Source organism: Rhineura floridana, chromosome 15 (assembly GCF_030035675.1).
Source record: "Rhineura floridana isolate rRhiFlo1 chromosome 15, rRhiFlo1.hap2, whole genome shotgun sequence".
NCBI lineage: Eukaryota > Metazoa > Chordata > Lepidosauria > Squamata > Rhineuridae > Rhineura > Rhineura floridana.
Genome location: NC_084494.1, coordinates 25,545,191 through 25,568,802, shown reverse-complemented (window position 1 = coordinate 25,568,802; position 23,612 = coordinate 25,545,191). Strand labels below are relative to the sequence as shown.

General features: G+C 43.8%; 1 protein-coding gene across 1 annotated transcript in view; it reads right to left on the bottom strand.

Annotated features, from left to right (window-relative positions):
- LOC133370533 (IgGFc-binding protein-like) overlaps positions 1-23,344 on the bottom strand; it is a 43,901-nt gene extending 20,557 nt beyond the window's left edge. Inside the window, exons 1-10 of the mRNA XM_061596981.1 lie at positions 23,296-23,344; positions 16,720-17,937; positions 14,732-15,072; positions 12,068-12,641; positions 10,640-11,253; positions 8,340-8,907; positions 6,857-7,422; positions 3,770-4,349; positions 2,523-2,722; positions 807-948 (exon numbers count right to left, since the gene is read on the bottom strand). Coding sequence (XP_061452965.1) covers positions 807-948; positions 2,523-2,722; positions 3,770-4,349; positions 6,857-7,422; positions 8,340-8,907; positions 10,640-11,253; positions 12,068-12,641; positions 14,732-15,072; positions 16,720-17,937; positions 23,296-23,344 — 4,852 coding nt within the window. The remainder of the gene's footprint in view (positions 1-806; positions 949-2,522; positions 2,723-3,769; positions 4,350-6,856; positions 7,423-8,339; positions 8,908-10,639; positions 11,254-12,067; positions 12,642-14,731; positions 15,073-16,719; positions 17,938-23,295) is intronic.
- Between the last annotated feature and the right edge of the window lie 268 nt (positions 23,345-23,612).

Sequence of the window (23,612 nt, the reverse complement as noted above, 5' to 3'; positions counted from 1 at the left end):
AGGAGTGAGTGATGGTGTGTAGAAACTAGCCTAATGTACAAAGGTAAATGTACATTCATTGTACATTCTGACTACTTTTGCCTCTACCCCTATCCAGCACTGGTATATGGCCCCCAGAAGACAATGTGGCCCTTGGGCTGAAAATGGACTGGCATGTGACTTTCTTCACAAAAAGGGCTAAAAACAGTACACAGTGTCCAAAACTCAGGAGTTGGGCAGCCAGACCACATTATAGACAAAGAGGGTCATTTTACCAGCATATCTGTGTCACGGGCAATGATGAGGAATAATGGAAGTCATAGTCCAGCAATATTGGGGGGGGCACAGGCTCATGTGGCCCCAGAAAGTTGCCCAGAAGAGAACATAGGAAACTCCATTATAGTGAGTCAGACTACTGGTCCATCTAGCTCAATATTGTCTACACTGCCTGGCAGCAACTCCCCAGGATTTCAGAGAGTGAGTCTTTCCCAGCCCTACTTAGAGATGCCAGAGATTGAATGTGGGACCTTCTGCATGCAGGGCAGGTGTTCTATCATTGAACTGCAGCCCCCTCAGGCTGAAAACAGTCTCCCCACCCCCACCCCCGATTTAGGGACTTACGTATCAACTGCTATACAAAAGGTGCCCAAAACAACAAACGGTGTTCAAAAGTCAATACTTGGGCAGCATATTATAGACAAAGGGAATAATTCTATCAGCATACCTGTGCTATGGCCAATGGTCAGAGACAATGAGAGTCATGGTCCAACAAGAGCTGGGGGTGGGGCACAGGCTCCTCCCACTCGCTTGAATGAATCTGTCCTTACCCTTATTTATGCAAGCCATGACTCCATCTCGGATCTCGCAGTTCTCATCGGCGGCGCAACTGTGGGCCTCACAAATTACCCCCTTGCCTGGGGTGCAGAGGCAGCTCTCCTGGCATGCTGTGAGCAGAACCTTCTCATTGGGCTGATGGGAGATTTGGGAAACAATGAAATATAGCAGCAACAGAACCAGGGCAGAATCAAATCTACAGGACAGATGTAGGTGAAGACTGTAAATTGTATCCACCCAAGAATTCTGGCTCTCTGTTGCAGGTAGACCTAAGGTTTTGATAACCCTGGCATCCCTATTAAAGGACTCTGTTAGTGCAGAACCCCTATTAAATCCCATGCAGCACTGCACGGGATTGAACCCTCCTGCTCTCGGTTGAGAGGGGAGTGAGGAGATGCAGCTAATTAAACATTAGCCCTGCCCCCTGAATTGATTTGGCACCAGATACAGGGTAGTCAATCCAATCCAGGAGTCCCACATTGGAGCAACTGGGTGAATTAGGTGATCTGTGCACAGCTCTAGTTTGAATGGGAATGGACTGAGCATCAGAGGAGCTAGGCTCCAGTTAACAGAAAGGGCTCAGTGCTACTCACGCAGAATGCTTCTTATTCTGATTTGATTGTTTTTATTGATGTTTCATTTTATACTCTGATGTTTTAAATAAAAGAGAAACCAAGTACAAGCACTTAAACAAATAGACAGTGGGAGAAAAGATCATTGAAGGAAAGTTTCAGAAATGGTTCATAGCTCTACAAGCCTCCTTTCCCAGGTCTGACACCCATTGTTTCCGTTGTTTTAAGAACATAGCAAGAGCCCTGTTGGATCAGATCAAAGTCCCATCTAGTCCAGCATACTGTTCTCACAGTGGCCAACCAGATGCCTACAGGAAGCCTGTGAGTGTAACAGCACTCACCCCATTTGTGATTCCCAACAACTGGTCTTCAGAGGCATACAACACTGGAAGTAGTACACAGCCTTATGTTCCATGAATTGAATGACTTAGTCTTTGAAGACTTGAACACTGAGTATTGAGAAATATAAGTTCCTGAAACTTACTGTAACTAAAGAAGAAGGATATTGAGCTCATGTTTTTCTTGCAGACTTCCCACAAGCATTCAGTTGGCCACCTTGAAAACAGAATGCTGGACTAGATAGGCCTTAGCTTTGATTCAGAAGGGTTCCTCTTATATTCTTCCAAGCATATTGAACCATCACAGGCAGATGGCTGTGTGAATGAGTCATCACAAATTGCATTTCACCTATTTTTCATGTCAACTCACAACTCCATAACAAGCTCAAGGCTTTTCAGTGGAGATGATTCACACATTCTGCTGCCAGTAACCAAGTCAAATGATGTGCGTGCATGTGTAAATAAGACATTCTATCATATCCTTATATTTTAAAATGCATGATTCCACCATCTGATGCACCTCTTTATACTGAGGGCAGTTAATCTGCTAGGCCTTTATTTCTTCCGCATTTCAAAAGAAAAGCATTCCGACATTTCAACATAGACTGAAGACATGCTCCTGAGAAATTCTGGAGATGATCACAGATGCTTGTACTTTTTGATGGAAAAGAATGTGAAACTGAGAAAGTATGGTCAGAAAAGCAGATAAATATAACCTGCTCCATAATGACTGGTCACAGCAAAAGAAGAAGCATTAATTAGTACATTATATTTAAAAGACTGTAGGAAGGCCAGCTACCTTGTAGTAGCGTCCATTCTTTAAGCACCCACAGTTTTGGGCAGTAACGCAGCCAAGGCCATCAAAGAAGAAGCCATCATTACACTGGCAACCCTCAGCACAGGTCTCTGGGCATGGTGCAGGGTCTGTGATCTTGGCACAAGTGGTGGAGCAGAGGGTGGTGCAGATCTCATAGTGACTGTTGGCTGGACAGCTCAGAGCTGAATCAGAAAAGAAACACATACATGTAAGATTAAAAAATTCTCAGTGTTAGTTTAGATGGCTGGGAAGTTGACAAGTGAAATCAGAGAGAGGGACTGATAAAGAATGGAACATATCACTGATTGCTGTTTTATTCCAAAGCACTAAAACAGAAAGTTAGAGCTGGGATCAATCTAGGTTGGTGTGTGTGTGTGTTTCTTTTTTTGCTTATCTCATACTCTTTTGCTTCAGCCATTGGCCCATATAAGACAACCATAATGGTAGTGTTTAAAATGCTTAGGTGTCTGCAGGGAAAGGAAGGTATTCCATAAATGGGATTAGCAGAGTGCTTCTGAGATCTTGGAAATGCCATATTAGCAGTGGGACCAACCCAGGTGCCTTTCAGTCTGCACCATAGATGTCTTTAAGAGGTGTTTAAAGCTGGTTACTGACTCCTCAAATCATCTGGGGAGGACATTCCAAAGGGAAGGTGCCACTACCGAGGAAGCCCGCTTCTGTGTTGTCACCAAGTGACAATCTGCTGGTTGTAGAATTACCAGCAGGATTTCCTCTGAAGATCTTAAGGGTTGGCTTGATCTTTATTAAGAGAAATGGACCACGAAGTATCACCAATTGGTCTATAAAACTGCTGACTCTGGTCTGGCTCCTGGGACTCTTGATTTGTCACTCAGGTATGGACTGATCTCTCTGAATACCTGAGAGGGTCTAAGACGTTCAGGGCCTTAGGAATGAACACTAAGGTCACATCCACTGTTAAAGCTTTATACCGCTTTAGCAGTCATGGCTTCCCCCAAGAATCCGGGGGACTGTTGCTTCTTAAGGACTCTCCTAACAACTCTCAGCACCCTTGACAAGCTACAATTCCCAGAGTTGTTTGGCAGAAGCCCTAACTTTTAAAGTGGTATAAGAGTATTTTAAACGCATTGTGTGGATGTGAACACACAAACCTTTAACTATGACCCAGAGTCATAGGAAGTCATTTTTGATGTCCTCCCATTTAACTTCTTCAGTTAAATCCATCCCAATGCTGAGTCACCAGTACTTACGACAGAAGGATGGACTCCTCCAGGGCTTGACAGAGACCCCGGCCTCTTGACAGACAGACGCGTAGCTCTGGATATTCTGACACAAGGCCCGGCTGTCCCCATTGCCCAAGCACAAGTCATACATGCAGTTGCTGAAGTACACATTGGGGTCCACTGTGCTGTGGCAAGCACTGAAGGGGCCGTCAGACGCAGTGAGGATCCCACAGTAGTTGCGCTGCTTGAAAACATCCTTTTTCTTTTCCTCACAGACTGGACAGCTGTTCCCAGAGCATCCATCTGAGCAAGATCCAACTGCCCGAGGGTTACGGACCTTCCAGGCAGCGCCAAATGCAGCTGCATCAGAGGTTGTCCTGCCATCAGGGAGCAGGAAGTCATCATCCTTCCGTCCATTGTAGTTCCCACACAGGCCACGCGTCTGGCCCTGGTAAGTGCTTGGGATGGTGACCGTCACATGGTAAACCAGGTCGTAGCTCACAATGAGACCAAAGTCAGTTTGTATCAGGACTTTAGTGCCATGCTGATAGGCTCTGATCCGCCCATCAGAAATAGTTACTGGGAGGGTGTAGATCAGGCCATTCATCTGCAGGAAGAAAACAAAGCATTCCCTGGATTAGTAGTGTTGAGTTTAGGAGAAAACAGTAGAAGAATGTTCATGAAGAACATGAAGGGATGATATTTTATCCCAGTTCTCTTAGCCTAGTTCAGGTGTGCTGAAAAGGTCTTAGGTAATCCTTGGAGGAAGAGAGACTATGCATGAACATGCTAGCTCCATGCCCATCCTCACCGCTGTCACCCTCCACATGCTCAGGGCAACTGTCTGCAGTGGGGACGCCTCTTGTACTTGTGGATTTTCCTGGGTTCCAAAACCTGCAGGGGCCTCCATGAATACAGGAGGCTTCTGCACTGCAAACACTTGTCCTTAAACACACAAGGGCAATGAAGAGAGGAATGAGCTATATAGCAAGAGCTCAGACACATTTTCCCTCCATGTATATTTACTTAAGCCAGCCTTTGCCTTGGCACCCTCCAGATGTTTTGGACTACAACTCTCAGCACACTGTCTGAAACTGCTGGGAGTTGTAGTCCAAAACATCTGGAGGGTGCCAGGTTGGCACAGGCTGGCCTTAGATCGATCCAGAGCTGCTGGACAGGGCTGTTGACTCAATGCTGTCAGTCTTCTAACAGATGTTTGGCCCCAATTACTCCAAAAGTGACCAAGGCAGTTTCAGTACCATGGCCAGGCCTGAAGACTGGATTGGATACAAGTAATCGGTTTCCTGCAAGCATGCTGAAAGTTGGAGGAGATATTTCCCACTGAGCAATAATAGCCTCATAACACTTCTGGATTATGAGGATTCTTTTTTAAAAAATAAATAAATCACAAATTGATGTAGAAAACTGAACTTAGGAAAACTGAAAAACAGATTCACTCCTAGAATCATAGAATAGTATTTTTAGAAGGGGTCTGTAAGGCCATCGAATCCAACCCCTTGCTCAGTGAAGGAATCCAAGTTAAAGCATACCCAACAGGTGGCTGTCCAGGTGTCTCTTGAATGTCTCCAGTGTTGGAGAACCCACCATCTCCCAAGATAATTGGTTCCATTGACATACTGCTGTAACAGTTAGGAAGTTTTTCCTGATGTTCAGCAGAAATCTGGCTGCCTTTAACTTGAGCCCATTATTCTGTGTCCTGCACTCTGAGATGATCGAGAAGAGATCCTAACTGAGATCGAGAAGACATCCCTAATTGTATGTTTAATGGTTTTGAACATTGAATGTTAAACGGTTTGTTACGGGCTCCTCCCATTTCTTATGTATTGTTTACCCCCCAAGAGCCTTCATTAGCCAGATAAATAACATTATGTATCAATGTACCAATCTTATTATGTATTTTGTATAATAACTAGTATGAAGTCTGGTGTTAAAACACTGTCTGGGAGGAACAGCCTTATATGAAGTCCCAGGGACTGCCTTATATGGAGTTGCAGGAAATGGAAAGTTGCAGCAGCCAATGTTCCAGGCAATCTGCCAAGTTGGAAGTTAACACAAGCAGAGCTTGGAAAAGTTACTTTTTTGAACTACAACTCCCATCAGCCCAATCCAGTGGCCATGCTGGCTGGCACTGTGGGAGTTGTAGTTCAAAAAAGTAACTTTTCCGAGCTCTGAAGATAAGGACATGGGGACTGCTGTGGGAATGGACTGTGCTCTCTGAAACACCTGCAAGGTCAACAAACTGACACACTTCAGTCTGAGTTGTGACCTCATGCAGTCACCTGTCAGATAACACTCTGAGCTGTGACATAGGGCATAAACTTGGACACATATAAAAGGAGGGCTGATTGAACAGTCCTTTACCAGTGCTTTTGTATTGGTCAAAGCAAGACACCATCCATCCATGTCATCTGATGGTGAGAAGTATAATTGTATGTATTTCCAACTAGTTTGTAACTCTGTCTTAGTAAGACTTAGAGCTTGGACTCAGTCTTCTGCAACAGTGTAGCCTAATAGGTGCTATACCTTGAAGGTTTTATGCTTTAAAATCCAAGTTTTCTATACTTTATATATTAATTGTATACAACAATATACCTGCTTCTGATACGATTTATGATTCTGATATGATGGCCAAAGCCACCTAGAATGTATTTAATAGCTGTAGTGTGTAAGGCATGAATAAATAGCATATTAGAATAATATTCCACTATCTGACTCCCCATTTATTTTCCTGATTACTCCCAAGACCCAAGAATCCTTGGGTAGGGTTTCCAACCATTACAATCTGCCTATTCACACAACTGCTGTTGAACACCAGCAAGCTTAGGTGAACTAAAGTCTAACATGTAAGGACTCTGAGTAGATACAAATAAAGGGGAGAAAGCAAGAACCCCAATCCTGTGTATTCATTACAAAGGGACTGTCTTGCCAGTTTCAGGTTGTAACCTGCCCTGTGACCAGGCAGGCAATAAATTAGTAGTAGTAGTAGTAGTAGTAGTAGTAGTAGTAGTAGTATTGAACTAAGACAATGCCTACATTTAGAAAGTGAGATAGCAGAGATCTAAAGATTGCCCTGTCCTTGTAGCATGGACTCACCTGCACTTGACCCTGCTTACTCTGCACTAATGTGAGTGTAATGCCATAGACTGCGACAGAGACCATCTTGGTAACAGAGACAGCCCCATTTCCCCAGGGCTCATTTTCCACATTAACAGTAAAGGGTCTCTTGGTGCTGGCCTTAGCCAAGGTATAAGTGCAGGTGCCTTGGAAGTCAAAGGCCAGTCCGTCAAAGGAAAGATAGTGAGGGTCACCAGCAGCAGAACAGGTGGCATTGCCAACAGGGTAACATTTCTGGATGCCATCTGACAACCGACATTCCTCATTGGGGCCACAGGAGAATCTTGCACATTTCACAGTCCCCCCAGCTTGGCACATGCAACGCTCTTGGCATGTTGGGTAGAAAGTCTTTCCTGCAAGGTAGTAGTGGCCTTGATGAAGACAGCCACACTGGGACTTGGCAACACATTGATCACCACTCAGCAAAAATCCCTCGTTGCACACACAGCCTTCCTGGCACTTTGCTGGACAAGGGCCTGGAACACAGGTCTGGGCACAGCCTCTAGCACAGAGCTCGTAGTGGCTATTTGGAGCGCAAGAAAGACCTGCCAATTGGAAGTGAGGCAATGAAAAAATGAAATGGAGAACATAGCTGAGGAAAAAGTGTCTAGGATGACATGCTAAATGGGGTTATAAGCATAAGAGTGTAAAAAGGGTCCTGCTGTTCTCATAGTGGCCTATCAGATGCCCAGGAGAAGCCCACGAGCAAGACATGAGCACAATAGCACTCTCCCACTCATAATTCCCAAGCATGGCATGGACAGCTTCCAGAGTGAGAGCTACTACTCCCATCTGTGTCCTTGTCCCACCAAGTATATATTTAGATTCTTCCCTTTTCAATGGTAGCCTATGCATTTTTCATAATGTGTACCTCCACCTGATTTACAAAAGTCCCATCCTCCTTTGCATCTGATCGCTCAAGAGCTGAATGCCCAGCTTGGGGAGGAGGGAGACAATCAGCAAGGACCAGCGGAGCAGGCAAGGTGGCACTGCTTACCTGGCTTCCTAATACTGCACATCACTGCTGGTCACTGAGAGGGAAAAGGGCAAGGCAGCGGGAAGCTGGGACAGTGCAGAAATGGTGCAGATGCAGCAATGGGAGTGTCAGGTTGGCTCCATTGCTGCAGCTGCAGCTGCACTGCACTGACCTCCCCACTACTTTGCTTCTCCCCTTCTCAGTAACTGGCAGCGATGCTCTGCATTAGGAAGCCCTGCTGATGCTGCCCACCTGGGTGCTACTAGGGGCAACGTGACAGCCCGCCAAGCTGCATCAAGACAGATTATCATCTGGGAGTGGTTTGACATAAGGTTTCATCTGAAATGGCACAAAAACAAAATTACTTTATTTTATTTTTGAAGCATTTATCTTAAATGTGTCCCATTCCAGATAAATTACCAAGTCCTCTATAACTCAGAAAACCTGAGAAATTTCAGGAAATAATTCAGGATTATGTGAACTTACGGCAAAAGGTGTCAGATCTCCAAGGATAGAGGGTTGCCCCAGCTGCCTGGCATGCTGCTGCATAGCTGGCAATGAGCTGGCAGATCACAACTTGTTGGCCTTCAAAGAAGCAGTAATCAGTCACGCAATCTTGGAAGTAACCCTCTGGATCCACTTTGCTGTGGCACTCTCTGAAAGGGCCACTCTTGGCTAGGATGAGCCCACACTCCCTGCTGAGTTGCCGTTGCTGTTTCTGTATGGCCAACCGAGCAAGACACTCTCCCTGGTTCCCTTCGCTGCAGCCTGGAACCTCCTGCACTTTCCAGCTCTGACCGAAGGCTGATGGATTTGGAGCCACTTTACCATCTTTCATGGTCATCTCATCTTGCTTGTTGCCATTGAAGTTGCCACAGAGACCACAAAGGGCACCAGCATAAGTGTTGGGCACAGTCACAGTGATCCGGCTTTCCCAGTCAAAGGTGACTGTCAGCTGGAAGTCAGTCTGGATCACTGCCTCTTGCCCTACCCGGAACATGGAGATTTTGTTGTTTCCGATGCTGTACGGCAGGTTGGTCAGCAAGCCGTTCACCTAGAGGCCCATTCAAAAAGGGAGAGCTCAGAATATCAGCAGTGTCTTTGTAATCCATGATCTCTCAGGAGCAGCCATCCCCAACCTGGTGCCCTTCAGATATTTTTGGACTACAACTCCCATCATCCCTCAACCCCTGGACATGCTGACTGGGGCTGATGGGAGTTGGGAGTCCAAGAGTATCTGGAGGGCACCAAGAAGGCTGCTCCAGAGCACAGCAAAACACATCATTTTGAAAAACGTCCCGACTTCAGGTTCCCCACGCTTGCTATGAAGCTTGTCTATGAGGGCCAAGAGAATCCATCAGCCTATTTGCCTTGAAATATCTCACCACTAAGAGGCAGGCCTGATACTGTGAGAAAATGGAGAGGCAATGAAAAGAGTCTGGGAAGCCTGTGACAATTTGCCTGGAAAAGAATCTCATTCCTAATTTATTATTATTATTGGTTAAATTCATATTGCACCTTTCCTTCCAAAGGGAGCCCAGGGCAGCACATGTTTCATCCACTAGGAGGAACCATAACACACATACCCCAAACACACAATGCAGAGTTAAGGGTTGATGTGACATCACCAGCCAGTAGATACCCCACCTCTCTCTCTCCTTTATTTACATGTTTCAAAACAATTCCAGACTTAAGGAAAACAGGACCAGACTGCATATCCCAAAATTTCCCATCATTAGATGGGCATCTGGTAAGCAACAAGTAATGGAAATGAAGGGGACAGGTGACATTACTGAAGTGGAAAAATAATTAGCCATCAAAAAGAAATGAGTATCTGAGGAACCAGGAATGAGGAACATTTTTCGGCCCAAGGTCTCTTTCCTAGGGTTGCCATATTCCAGTCCCACAAATCCAGGCAGGCTAATTTGGACTTTATGCAAATTATTTGCTAATTATGCAAATTAAGCCTATTAATGGTTGCATAGGCCACTTGTTTTGTTTTTGTGACCAGTAATTACCAGAAAAACTGGGGGGAAATATAAGGAATCTTTTTTTAAAAAAACTTACATTTTCAGCCTTAAATTTATATAAGGGGCAGAGCTGCACATGTCAATCAAGAGAGCATGTGCAGTTTTCTAAACTGCCTAGATTCTACATATGTAGGAGGCAGGCAGGCTAAAATTCTTGATTTTCCCAGGACAGCTATGAAGTCCCTCATTGGTTAAGAACAACGAAAGGCAGGAGGGACTGGTTTGTTACAAAATGATTGGTCAGAAAATTGCGTCCACATTTTTGCCTTGTATCTCTGGATCTACAAGGGCTAAAGACTTGCTTTTTTGGGGGGGGGAGAGGATGAAAGCTGGGAATCCAGGTCACATAATGGGCTAAGTGGACACCAGGTAGGATGGCTAGAATCCAGGTAAAACCTGGCTAACTGGGCAGTATGGCAATCCTACTCATCCCTTTCTGGGCAACCTTGTTGGGGCCCCATGCCAGTGGTTGATGGGGGCTGGAGGCAAAAGTGGGAGGAGCAACAAATGTGAATTATACTTTTGTACACCAGGCTAGTTTCTACACAGGCTCATACCTCTATCCGGACAAGCAAAAAGCATTATCAAAGCAAGAGCTACATTCCACAAAGGCAAAAACCTTCAGAATAGGACTGCTGAAGGTTGTGACTTGGGATGAAAGGTGTGGTTAGGAAAGAGTGTGGTTAAATAGAGAGGCTTAGGAGGATGGATTCAGTCCCCAGGGCCAGATATTCCCCACTTCTATGATTAACTCACCATGACTTTTGCAGGGTTGTCTCTGCTGATCACAATGGATATCCCATAAACCTTGATCTCTACAAGCCGGGTGAAGGACACGGCCGGGCTGCCTCGATGGTCATTTTGGACAAGAACCAGGAAATCAACCAGGTCCTTCCGCTTCTCACACAGCCCGGTGAACTGATAGACGCAGGTGCCCTGGAAATCAAACTTCAGGCCATCAAAGGTAATGTAGTGGGGGTCACCAAAAGCAGAGCAGGTGGCGTAGTCAGTCAGGTTCTGGGTTGGGTAGCAGTTCTGGATGCCGTTCTCCACTTTGCACTGTTCCCCATCCTTGCAGCTGGCAGGCTGGCATTTCATTTGCTTGCTCTGCAGATCACAGATACAGAGACTCGTGCATGTGCGGTCTCCCCAGAACTGCTCACCAGGAGAGAAGGGCTTCCCTTCAAACACACACCCGCAGGCAGCCTTGGGAATGCATTTCCCACCATCCAACACAAAGCCCTCCTTACACTGGCAAGTCTCCACGCAGGACCACGAGGAACAGTTCTGGAGCCTAGCTTGGTCGTTGCAGGTAGTGGGACATGGAGACCCACAGGCCTCATAATGGCTGTTCTCAGGGCAGGATTTAGCTGTCAAAAAGAGACAAAATCCTAATCAACAGTGAAAGATTTAAAGACTAAAATACAGTGTTGGATTCTAGCACCAATGTGACCTAGATTCTGGCAGCCTAACCTGCCTCTCAGGCAGACATAAACCAAGATAACCTCATATGCATCTCTGTGAGCTGCTTGGAGGAAGTTGTCTTTACAGATTTAACAATGTTCCCCCCTTTGCCTTCCTAGCCCATGTAACTCAGTCCCTCTTCTGCTGCTACATGGAAATGGCCATAAAATTCAACAAAAGCAAATTTTCCCTCTGTTGTGGAAACTGCTGCTGCTGCTGCTACTCCTACAATCACTTCTACCAGGGATGAGGAACCTGTGGCCCTCCAGATGTTGCTGGACTACAACTCCTGTCATCCTTTACTATTTGCCATGCTGGCTGAGGCTTATGGGAGTTGGGGTTCAACAACATCCAGATTGCCACGGGCTCCCCAGTCCTGACTTATATAGTCTGGTTTCAGTGGTGGATGTGCTGCAGCTGCATTATATTTATAACAAAGGGGTGTTAAGAGAGTTAGAGAATTAAGATAGATTCTGCCACTGTGCTCACCCTCTCATTCCAGAGTCACTTCAAATCAAGTCTCTTTGTAACAGTGAGGACAAGAAACTTGCTTGATTAATCTCAAGAAATCTGTCCTGAGGTAGATTCAGTATAAAAGCCTTTGTGCATAGAACTGCAGAAGATGAAATGCCCTGGCTAGACATGATGCATTTCACAACACCATATTTTAAACTATATAACTAAAGTAAAATCTGGTATACTTAGGTCAGAGGCACTCACAGCAGCCGGTGGGGGTCCTCCAGTCAGAGAGAGCAACTCCCTTTCCCTGGCAAGTGACTGCGTAGTTCTTCAGTGCCTCACATAGCAGATCCTTCAGGCCATCATTCATGCAGAGGTCATAGACACAGCTCTCCAGGAAGGGGTTTTGGTCAATTACTGAATGGCACTTGCTGAAAGGGCCATCTCCTTTTTTGCTGATCCAGCCGCAGAATGGCTCAGCTTTATACTGCTCAATCAGCTGTGGTGAGCAGCTTTTGCATTCCCCGTGGCAGTCATCCCAGCAGAACCTGTCCCCATCTTCCACCTTCCAGCTCTTCCCAAACTCCACAGGGCTGGGAGCCAATGACCCTTCTGGGGTGCTGAAATCATCAGCAGGGTCTCCATTGTAGTTGCCACAAAGGCCACACACACTTTCTGAAAAGCTGCTGGAGATCTTCAGCTCCAGAAAGTTGTCCCAATCGTAGGAGACTCTCAACCTGAAATCGGTCTCAATGAAGACAGAGCTCCCACTCTGGTAGAGACGGAGTTTCCCTTCATTCAAGGAGATGGGCAGCCGGAACCGTTGATTGTTCACCTGCACAAGAAAAATCAGAAACAACCAACAGCAGAAGGAGACATTAATTAAATCCAGTGTTAATCATGCTCAGAGCAGAACTGCTGAAATTAATGAATGTAACTAACTTTGGTCTATTAACTGCAGTGGGTCTTTACAGGATAGCACTTAGAACAAAAATCCATTGTTTTTGTTACAAAGCCATCATATATTCTGTTGAACAAGATGGACTTAATATAGGGATGTGTGTGACACACACATAAGTCAAGATAGAGTGATTTAACAGGGATGTGCGGAACTTGCTTAGTCTGTAGTTCATCTTCCTTCCATGGAAAGGTCCCAGATTCAAATTCTGGCATCTCCAGGTAGGGCTGAGAAAGCTTCCTGCCTGAAACCCTGGAGAGCTGCTGCCAGTCAGTGTAGACAGTACTGAGCTAGATGGACCAATGGTCTGACTCGGCAGAAGGCAGCTCCCTATGGTTCCAGTCTTCCCTGAGAGTTTTGACAAACCTCATCATACTTCTCTTGCTTTCTTTTGAAACACCTCACAAGCAGTGATGCTTAAATTCACTTCAAAATTAGAGCCTATAGATAGCATAGCTGAGTCAAATTGCTTTCATTGGTCGGGGGTGGGGGAAAGCAAAATTCAGTTTCCCCAGAAAGGGGGGATACTCTTTTCTTTTTGGAGGGGGGGCATATTTGGCAGCATTGCCATTAATGTATCCCTTTTACAACGGTTGGTGGCAGCAACAGCACAGCTCCAGTTTCTGGGCTTTGGCTTTCAGGATGGGCTAATCTCTCAGTTTGGAGTCCTCTCACTGTCTCATTTTTGTGCTCTTCAGTTCAGTTCTCCACATTTCCACACCAGATTGCAATTTTTTCTTTAAAAAGTCCTCATGAAAATTCATCGTTTCTGTGCAAAATTTCTCCTACTACACATGTTTGTATGCGATTCTGCTTAATATAATACACATTTTTTGCAGAGCATTTCCCTAATATGCCTTTGTGTACGTTATTTTCACCAATAAATGCATCTTTCTGCAAACTTTACCCACACATTGCATGGCTGGAGAACTGTATTGCAAAATTCAGAGAAGGGTGAATTTTGAAGGATGGCTGTTTTGGTTTGCTTTTTGAAAATGTGAATTAGGTAGGTTCCGCTTTAAATGCTGGCAGACTTTTTGTTTCTCCCATAATTCTCAGAGTAGTTTAACAATCAGTCTCTTTCCCCAGGGAACTCTGGGAATTGTAGCTCTGTGAGGGGAAATAAAGGTCTTCTAAAAACTCTCAGCACCCTTAACCAACCACCATTCCCAGGATTCTTTGAGGGAAGCCATTACTGTATCACATGGTATACAGATGGAAAGATCTGTCAATTTCAGTTCTCTCAGTTTCTCATATTTGCAACCTGAAATTCAGTATTTTTTTTTAAAAAAAAATCCTCATGAAAATTCTTGGGCATTTTAGTGCAAATTTCTCCTAATAAACACATTTCTGTAGGCAGTTTTGACTAATGTACACATTTTTGAAAGCAATTTCTCATCATGTAAGACATTCTAGCATGCTATTTTCACTCATATATTCATTTTTATGCACCATTTCCCCTTACATGTACATTTTTGTGAACACTGGTTGATCAACTGCATCACAAAATTCAAATTTGTGTGAAGTTTGCAGGATGGTTGCTTTTCAGTTCTCATATTGTTTTTGGAAAGTGCAAATTTGATAGATACGGTTTGAAATGCAAACTGAATAGAAATTCTCCCCCATCCCTAAAGTGGTATGATACTGCTTTAAATGTACAGTGTAGATGAGGTCTTAAGCCAGTTATAGCTAAATCTGTCTCACTGCTGGACTCTGGGGGAAATCATTTAAATCTAAAATGGCGGGCAACTTGCTGGAACAGGTGGCACAGTAGCCAGTTCAGGTTATCAAGTGTGATGGTGTGGGGGAGAACCTGTCAGAGCTTCTTCCCCCCCATCCCTTTATCACAGCATGGGAAAAAAAGCAAACAGGAAGTAGAGTAGATTCTGATGTACTTACTCTTGGAAAACAAAGGAAGTTTAGGAAAGCAAGAGAGAAACAGAAATAAAGTTGTTTTTCAGTCTTACCCTCACAAATCCGTTCTCATTTCTGACCACATAGATGATAATGTTATAGACTGTGACTGTCACAGAGCCGACATAAGAAACATGAGTGTTTCCCCTGTTCTCATTCTTGGCCTCAACACTGAAGAAAGGAAGAGTCTCATCCTGGATGCAAGTCTTGGCGATTGTGTAGGTACAGGTGCCCATGAAGTCAAATTTCCTCCCGTCGAAGGTGAGATAATGAGGATCTCCCTGTGCCCAGCAGGTGCCTTCAGACTCTGCCACACACACTGGGAGGCCTTCTATGATCTCACATTTTTCCTTCTTCCTGCACTGGAACAAGCCGCATAGAGGCACTGGTGTTTCTAGAGTGGAACAATTGTTGTGTCACTGCAAAAGCAAGGACTAGTGGAGGATGTTACAGGAGGACAAAGGAGCTATCACATTAAAATAGTCTTCCTAATAGCCACTTATCTGGTTGCTCATGAACATCTCAAGTGCTACAGGAACAAGGCTATCAATATGTTTTCAGTTTGCCTTCTGAGGAGGAAAAGAAGTTGTCAATTTGGCTGGGAGTAACACCTTGCACAGATCTAAGGGGGGATCAGGTTTCTCAGGGAGGTTGAGAGGTGGAAAGATACTCTAGGAAACAGAAACTAAGGGTCAGGGAGAGATGGTGGCTGGAAGAATGATACAAAGTAGGCAACGGAGTGAGAAACAAGAATTCAAGGTAAATGAATGAGAAAGAAGCTGGAGGACACAGGCTCAAGATATCTATCCATTTTGTTTTTTCTCAGTTTCTCATTTTTCTAATCTTAAATTCAATTCTCCACAATTTTGCAACATTTTTTTAAAGTTCTCATCAGCATTTTGGTGCAATTTTTTTTTTAAAAAAAATCCCATTTTTGTACACAGTTTTGACTAATATACCCATTTTTGCATGGAGTTTTCCCTTAATGCATTTCTGTATGCAGTCTTCACAAATATCTGCATTTTTATTCACACTTCACGTAATATAAGCATTTCTATACACTTTGGTTGATTGGAAAACTGCATCACACAATTCAGAGAACGTGGATTTTGAAGGATAATTGTCTTGGTTCACATATTGGTTCAAGAAGGGCAGATTAGAGAAGTTCTCGTTAAAAATGCATTTCTCCCCCATCCCTAACGCAGGCAGAGGAGACAGGGAACTGCAGACAAAAGGGCGCTAAGATGAGAAAGGGGCCCTGAATTTCATATAATGATTTGAACCAATCAGTCATTTACTGCAGTCATGGATTAGGATGTAGATGTTTCTTTCTCTCCAAAAAATGAGCACATGAACACTGACTTACTAAGCATTTTGGTCTCAGTAAGATTTTCTGGGCTTGATACAGAAAGTCAAATTCATCAAATTAGACAATTTAGAAGTTCCTTAATCCAGTGGTTCTCATCCCCCCCAATGCACCACTTGAAAATTGCTGAGCATCTTGACCACCTAATGATTTTTCCTCCTCTTTTAGCAATTGTCATGGGCTGTGCTAGATGCTGTATGGGTTTTTTTAAATTTTATTGGATGTTTATTGCTTCTTTTATTTCTTCCATTGTATTTTATTATATTACAACAATTTGAATTCTACAGAATAGAATTCAAATGGTAAGTGTTCTTCACAGGCACACCTTTGACCACCTGAATGGAGCTCATGGACCACTGGTGGTCCATGGACCACAGTCTGGGAACCCTTGCCTTAATTTATACATGGAAAACTGAAGATCCATTTCCTGTGCCTTTAAGGTTCTTCAGTTACTGCCCTTTAGGGGCCACTTTGTCTAACAATGCCCAACTGGGAATGGGCAGCAATGTTAAAACATGGCATCCAGTGCTGGAGGGCAAAAAGGTTGCAATATTGGAAATGGAAAAAGCCACAGGCAAGGATAAAATATTTAAATAAGATGTAGCTTACTTTAACTATATAGTCAAACTACTCATTCACAGCATGTAAGCCTAAATTATATGCATAAATACGTACGGCAAGAGCAAAGGGCCACAGAGCCATAGCCTTCCTGCTGTGCACCTCCAAGGATGAAGAGCCCAAAAGGAGTGCTGGGATGTTCTACAGAGAGGGCACTGGGTTCTTTGCCCAAGCTGACTTCAGCAAAAGAATATTCTGTCCCAGGAATTGGTCTCCACTGGGTGTTTGCAAGGGGTCTCTTCTTTAACATGACCCCACTGGAATCTAAGGATTTAGCTATGATGACGGCAAAATTATCAAACTCCCCTATCCCATCAATGTGATATGATGTGCAGTAGCTTGCTAAGGCTGGAACATTGATGAGGAATGGATCGTACTGGTTGCTGCTACCAGTGAAGAACAAAAGGACCTGGATCCCTGCATAGGCAGTGAAGTAAAGTGGCTGAGAGGGCTTCATTTCAAACTGGATGACTTGCCCAGCCACTGCACGACGGGAGACTTGAGTGGGCCCAGATTGGTATGTGATCAAAGTATTTTGAGATGGAACTACATACACAATGTCATATTTAGTTTGGAAGGACAGTGGGGGAACTATGAAGGTGGTGCCCCAGCTAGAAACAGGCAAGAGCTGTTCAACAACATGGTCACAAGTTGAGAATTTCCGAGCACAGCTGTGCCCACTCAAAACAGCCACGGGTGCAACTGATTCAATCTTAGTGCCAGATAAATCATCGGAACTTTGCAGCTGGATTGCTTGGAAGGCTTTGAGGTCAGCAACAAACCTGCTCCCTGCAGCATAAGACTGCCCTTTGAATGTCACAGCCCCATTCAAGTGAACAGTGACTCGAGTGGGAAATTGATAGGCTACAACTGCAAATTCCTTGAAAAGACTTGATCCATCCCCCATTGGGGTTACCACATAATACAGTGTACCCAGCTGCTGAACCGGGTACACAGCCGTGGCACCACTTGTAGCAAGCTTGTAATTGAGGGAAAAGACTGAGACGTCTTTATCAGCTTGGATCCGCACAGCCCCATCAAAGATGTTGGACCCCATCATCTCCAGAGAGGTTGGGAGCACAACTGACACTGTCTCTTTCTCTTTGACCGAAACAGTTTTCTGGAATGTAGGCTTCTTCACTGTGATTGTCACGGTGGTTGCGGGATGATATCCGGTGATAAACAGCTCAAACTTGGGATTGGGTTGGTTTGCCAAGTAGTTCTGCAGGAAGGCTGTGACAAATTCCTTCCCACGGGAACTTGCTCCACAATACCCTGAAAGGCAGAAGGAGGGGATTATTAGGAAAGTGAAAGTATCTCAATGCTCTGCTATAACCACATGATGTGGCAGCATTTGAATACTGTGTACTGATCTGGTTGTCCCATCTTACAAAAAACACACCCCAAAACTATTGATCTTGATAATGGGGCCATCTTACCAAGGGGGGGGAAATACCTCGGAAACAAGCAGAAAATTATTAATAAAGGAACTTTAAATAATGCTATTGGTTATATCAAGGAACTGATATCTCAGGAAGATCATGGAATTATTATTCATCTTCTAGCAGCAGCTCACATGATTTTATGTCAAGCATGGGGAAATCAAGATCCACCTGAATTGGAAACCTGGCTGATTAAAGCTTGGGAATTATGGTCAGGAAAAGTAGGCAAAGAGATCAAAGAATTACTGAAAAATGGAGTTACTTTCATTCCAGTTTGATATACACAATGCAAGATGCCTTGAACCCTTATAAATATATATACACACTAGAGATGGGATCCGTTGGCCAGTGCCAGTTCAAAAGCATTATGTTGACCTAACAGGCTGGCATTGATTCAGGTTTGTTCTGTATCCACTAGCTGCTACTTTTACGGATCCATTTTTTTTCCTCTCAGAAAAAATAGCAATATTAATCTTGATATTTTTAAAGGAAATATCAATATTTTGATGGAAATATTGATATTTCCTTTAAAATAGTCTTGAAGAAAATATCAGTATTTCAAAGGGAAATGTTGATAAATTATCATTCTTACAATCAACGTTCTAGAAGCAATTTTTTTAAAAAAGCCATTTTCAGAACTAGCTGCGGTAATTCACTATATTAAAATCCGATCGTCCAACAGAATAAGCGAATTAATGGAAAATTCAGCATCAAATCAGAATTGGGCAGAATTCTAGCACATCCCTAATATACACACAATGAGTTTGACTATGTATATTCACTGATACGCAAAAAAAACTCTTGCGGTTTAAGAACGTACCTATAGCCAACAGATGTTTCTATCAAACTTTAAAAAGGAGGGAAATTGGGCAGCTATAGTGAATGCACCAGGGGAGCAGGAGACCTGACCTCCTCTCTGAGATACTGTACTGCCCTACACATTTGTAAAAATGCAAACACAATTTGGATTGGTCTTTCACAGTCCAATCTACTTCCTGTGTAGCTTGGAAGAATTTGGTAACAAGTGCCTCTGAGCCAGAGCTTGGAAAAGTTACTTTTTTGAACTACAACTCCCATCAGCCCCAGCCAGCATGGCCACTGGATTGGGCTGATGGGAGTTGTAGTTCAAAAAAGTAACTTTTCCAAGCTCTGCTCTGAGCATATGATGAGTAGCAGCAACACCTGCAAGCGGGACTACATCTCCAAAGATGGAAAATTACAGTTTTTGTATGTTTGTTGGTGTTCTTCTTACTTTGCTTCTTTCCTGTGTTACTATTCTTTCTACAGAAAATCTAATCTAGAAAATTATATCTCTCTCATTATTCACCCTCGAAATCTGTATCAAATTTATTTTTATTAATTTCAAAGCCTTTTATTGGTCAATGTCATATAATGGTGAAGACAGCCTTTAGTGTTTCAAACTGGAGGTTATGTTCTATTTCTATTTTGGGTGCATTAACAGTTGAATCTGAAATTGCAGTTTGATGTAAAGTCAGACTGATTACAATATGTTGCTACTTAAGAAATGAATCTAGCTGTTGGGAAAAAACAAACTTGACCTGCCCAAGATGCATGTATTTAGCCTGCTTTGCTTAAACGAATCCACTAGAGGAAGGGTGGGCATAGTCAATTAAAAACATAGAGCACACCTAGAAATTTGCTAGAATACATTTCACCTCCCACTGTTTTATCTTGTGCAAACTGAGACACTCCTCATGTACACTGGAGACTATTGTGCAGAATAGTCAGTGCCATTATTCTACAATTGTTTTGGGAGGTTTTTTAGCGCAAATTACATAAAGTGTTGCTGTACTTCACATATTCAGAAGCAAAAGAAAATGATTTAGTATAGGAAACCACTAAAATTGCAAAGTAAATCAAACATATTTAAAGTGATTATCTGAACTATGTCGACTGTCTTAATATTGTTGCTTCCTCCATGCTATAACAAGATCAGCACAGTACCTGTCTTGTTTCTGTTATTTGAGCTGATTGCAGGTGTTGCCACCACACCCTATGCTCAGAGGCACATGTTATCAAATTCTTTCAAGCTACACAGGAAATGGATTGGACTGTAAAAGACCAACCCAAATTGTGTTTACATTTTTACAGATTTGTAGGGCAGTCCAATGTCTCAGAGAGGAGGTCAGGTCTCCTGCTCCCCTGGTGTATTCACTATAGCTGCCCAATTTCCCTGCTTTTTAAAGTTTGATAGAAATATCTGTTGGCTATAGGTACATTCTTAAACCACAAGGTTTTTTTGCCGATCAGTGAATTTCTCTGCTTTTTAATCTCAGAGGTAGGAAATGGGATTCTGTGTAAATTTGCTGAGAATGGATTGATCATTTGCATGCTTATTGAGTTCAATGGGATTTACTCCCCTGCTATGCTTAGGATAGGTGAAACTGACCATGGGGGACGGGGAGGGGAGGAAGAGGAAGGGCAGGGGTAGCGGAGGTGGAGGGAGGGGAGGAAGAAGGGCAGAGGGAATGAGGGGAATGGGAGCAGGCAGGAGGGGGAGTGGGGGAGGACAAGTTGCATTCTTAGTGAGTTCAGTGGGATTTACTCCCCTGCAATCATGCTTAGGATAGGTAAAACTGATCATGGGGGGAAGAGAAGAGGGGGGAGGAGGAGAAGAGGGAGGGAGAGAGGGCATGACTGGGCAAGGAAAGAGGAAGGAAGAGGGGAGGGGAGGAATAAGGAAGGGAGAGGAGAGTGGAAGGAGAGGAAAGGCAGGTCTGATCATTTGCATGCTTATTGAGTTCAATGGGATTTACTCCTGTGAAAATGGTTAGGATAGGTGAAACTGACCATGGGGGAGGAGGAGAAGAGGGAGGGAGGGAGGGAGGGAGGTTTGGAGTGGGCAGGGGAGGAGGAAGAAAGAAGAGGGTAGGGAGGAAGAAGGGAGGAGGAAGGGAAAGGAAAGGAGAGGGGGAGGGGAAAGGCAGGTCTGATCATTTGCATGCTTATTGAGTTCAAAGGGATTTACTCCTATGCAATCATACATTGAATAGGTAAAACTGACCATGGAAGAGGAGCATGGGGAAGGGGGGGGAGGGGGGAGGGGATTGGAAGGGGAGGGGGAGGGGAGGAAGGGGTGAAGGAAGGGGGAGGGAAGGGGCAAAAGGGAGGGAATAGGATGGAGGAGGAGGACAGGGGAAGAACAGAAGTGGAAGTAGAGGAGGGAGGGGGAGGAGCAAGGCAGGTCAGATCATTTGCAGGTACTCTGTGAGCATGGCTGATTTTTAATTAATTTCAACAAATAATCAGAACTCTGAAAGAAAAAAATCCAAAAGGGGTCTGGGTTTCTCTCTCTTTCTTTTTACACTTTAAACTCTTGATTTTCTCTGACTGTCTTGTGTATCGCCATGAAAATTTAGAGGGTTGTTAAGCAAGCATTTCTGAGTTCAGGACTATAAGTTTTGTAAAATTTTGTTTTGAAATGAGCTATTTTCAGTTTAACATTGCAGAATGCAAAAAATCCATGCTGGGTATAGTATAGCCACAAGAGTGGCTGTATAATACAAACATATCATTATGTACTTATCCTTAACTTCATTTCATTTTTTTTTTCAAAAAAAGGAAAGACAATAACTAATTAATGCTATTTCTATACCACCAAAAAAAAAAAAAAGATGTTCCTGACACTGAAAAGCATCCAAAGTAAATGCCAGGCAGGCCTCTTTGGGGAAGGTCTGCCACAACTGGGGTGCTGTCATGTCATGGAGAATACAAAAGGAAACTGTAGCACCTTAGCTAGAAGGAAAGGCTAAGTGTCTGAGCCTGAAAACAGTGTGGAGAGATTTGACAGAAAGAACAATTGCTCCCTCTTTCATCTATTAAGGCTTGTGGTTGTGTAGTGTAAACTGAGCTGAGTAAATCAGTCAGGTCCTTATACAGCAGAGTTCCATTTTGTAAAGCCTTGACCTCAGAGATGGGGAACTGGCGTCCTCCATATGTTGGTGGGCTGCAACTCCTATCATCTCTGAACATTCGCTGTGGCTAGCTGTGGCTGATGGAGCAGGAGTCCAACAGCCAAAGTGAAGGTATGAAGTAACTGTTTTTTATAACTAATATATGAGCTATATATCACTCTTTCCCTATAATTATTCTAGTAGCCTATGGGAGCAATCCTTCATTGAGGAAGCTGGGATAATTTAAGGGCATAGTCCTATAAATTAGGTTAAAACAGTTTCAAATATGATAGAACCTAACTCCATTCAGGAGCCCTTGGGAGGGGAGAACTGGCAGAGCTTTTCCCCAGCTTAACTTACGCCAGGAGGTCATTTAATCAAGCTGAATGGAAGTAGGATATGGTGTAAAAAAAACCCTCCTGCCAGTTCCACTCCCACCACATCCCCAGAATGCCTCTTTCTGGGGACCTATACCAGCTTAACTGGTGATGGTTTCAGCTGAACCTCAGCTGAGCCGGGATGAGGGACTTATGCCGGTGGAGCCCCGTGGAGCCAGAACCAGCTGGCTCAGCCAGAGATCTGCCATATCCTGGATCCCCTCAGCCTGGCATGAATACCAGTAAGATTGCACTCTGAGCTACTGAATGGTACCCTTTAATATAAACAACTCTCTCATTAAAATATATCACTTCAGAATTCCAACAAATATTCACCTTTATATTCACATGTACATCTATAAAATAGTTGATTCATGTTCTTCATTGCTCCAGATATGTGTTTAAGTTTCGGGACACAATTCATCTTCATGTAAACATTTATACTTTTGGATTTTTGATGTGATATAATATTTTAATGAAATACTGGTCTATATTAAAGGGTCCTATTCAGCAGCTTACAATTTTAGGGAAAGAGTGATGTATACCTCATGTTAGTTATAAAGGACAGTTTGCTCCATACGTTGACTTTTCTCTTTTGTGCATTTATGTAGTAAAGTAATAGTTCCTCTTTTGTGGTTTAGTTGGAACACAACAACATCTGCAATGGATTCCCCACCACTGTAGGGGCTTGGCATGAGTCAGCTTAGCCAACAGGACACTGGGCTGTGTGTCAGATAGCTATAGTCATGCCTTGGAATTCATTTTTGTCAAGGAGAATTTTGTCAGGCTCTGAGCAGGTCCCTGGCCTGTTATCATCCCCAACTGCCCCACAGAGACAAAAGTGCACACAGTGTCCCCGGGGGGGGGGCATCCTGCAGGCTCATTAGGTAACAAACTCACCACATAGGAGTGCCAGCCAGGTCCAAAGCAACAGCCATCTCTTTGCCATGGCTATAAAAAAAGCAGAAGAAAGAAATTCAGATAATCCACAGATTTGGGGTATGTCCCCATCTCCCCCCACTCTGAACCTGATCATTTGCTTCTTGAACATCTACAGCTTCCCTTCTAGAGCTTGTAGTACAACATAGGAATTCTGGCTCCCACATTCCCTTTTACCTAGCCCCCCAAACTTTAACCCATTTCTTTCTTACAGCTACATATACATTTAAATTGTTACGTTCCTTGGGTCAGGGGCTGACTTTGGTTTGTGTTACTGT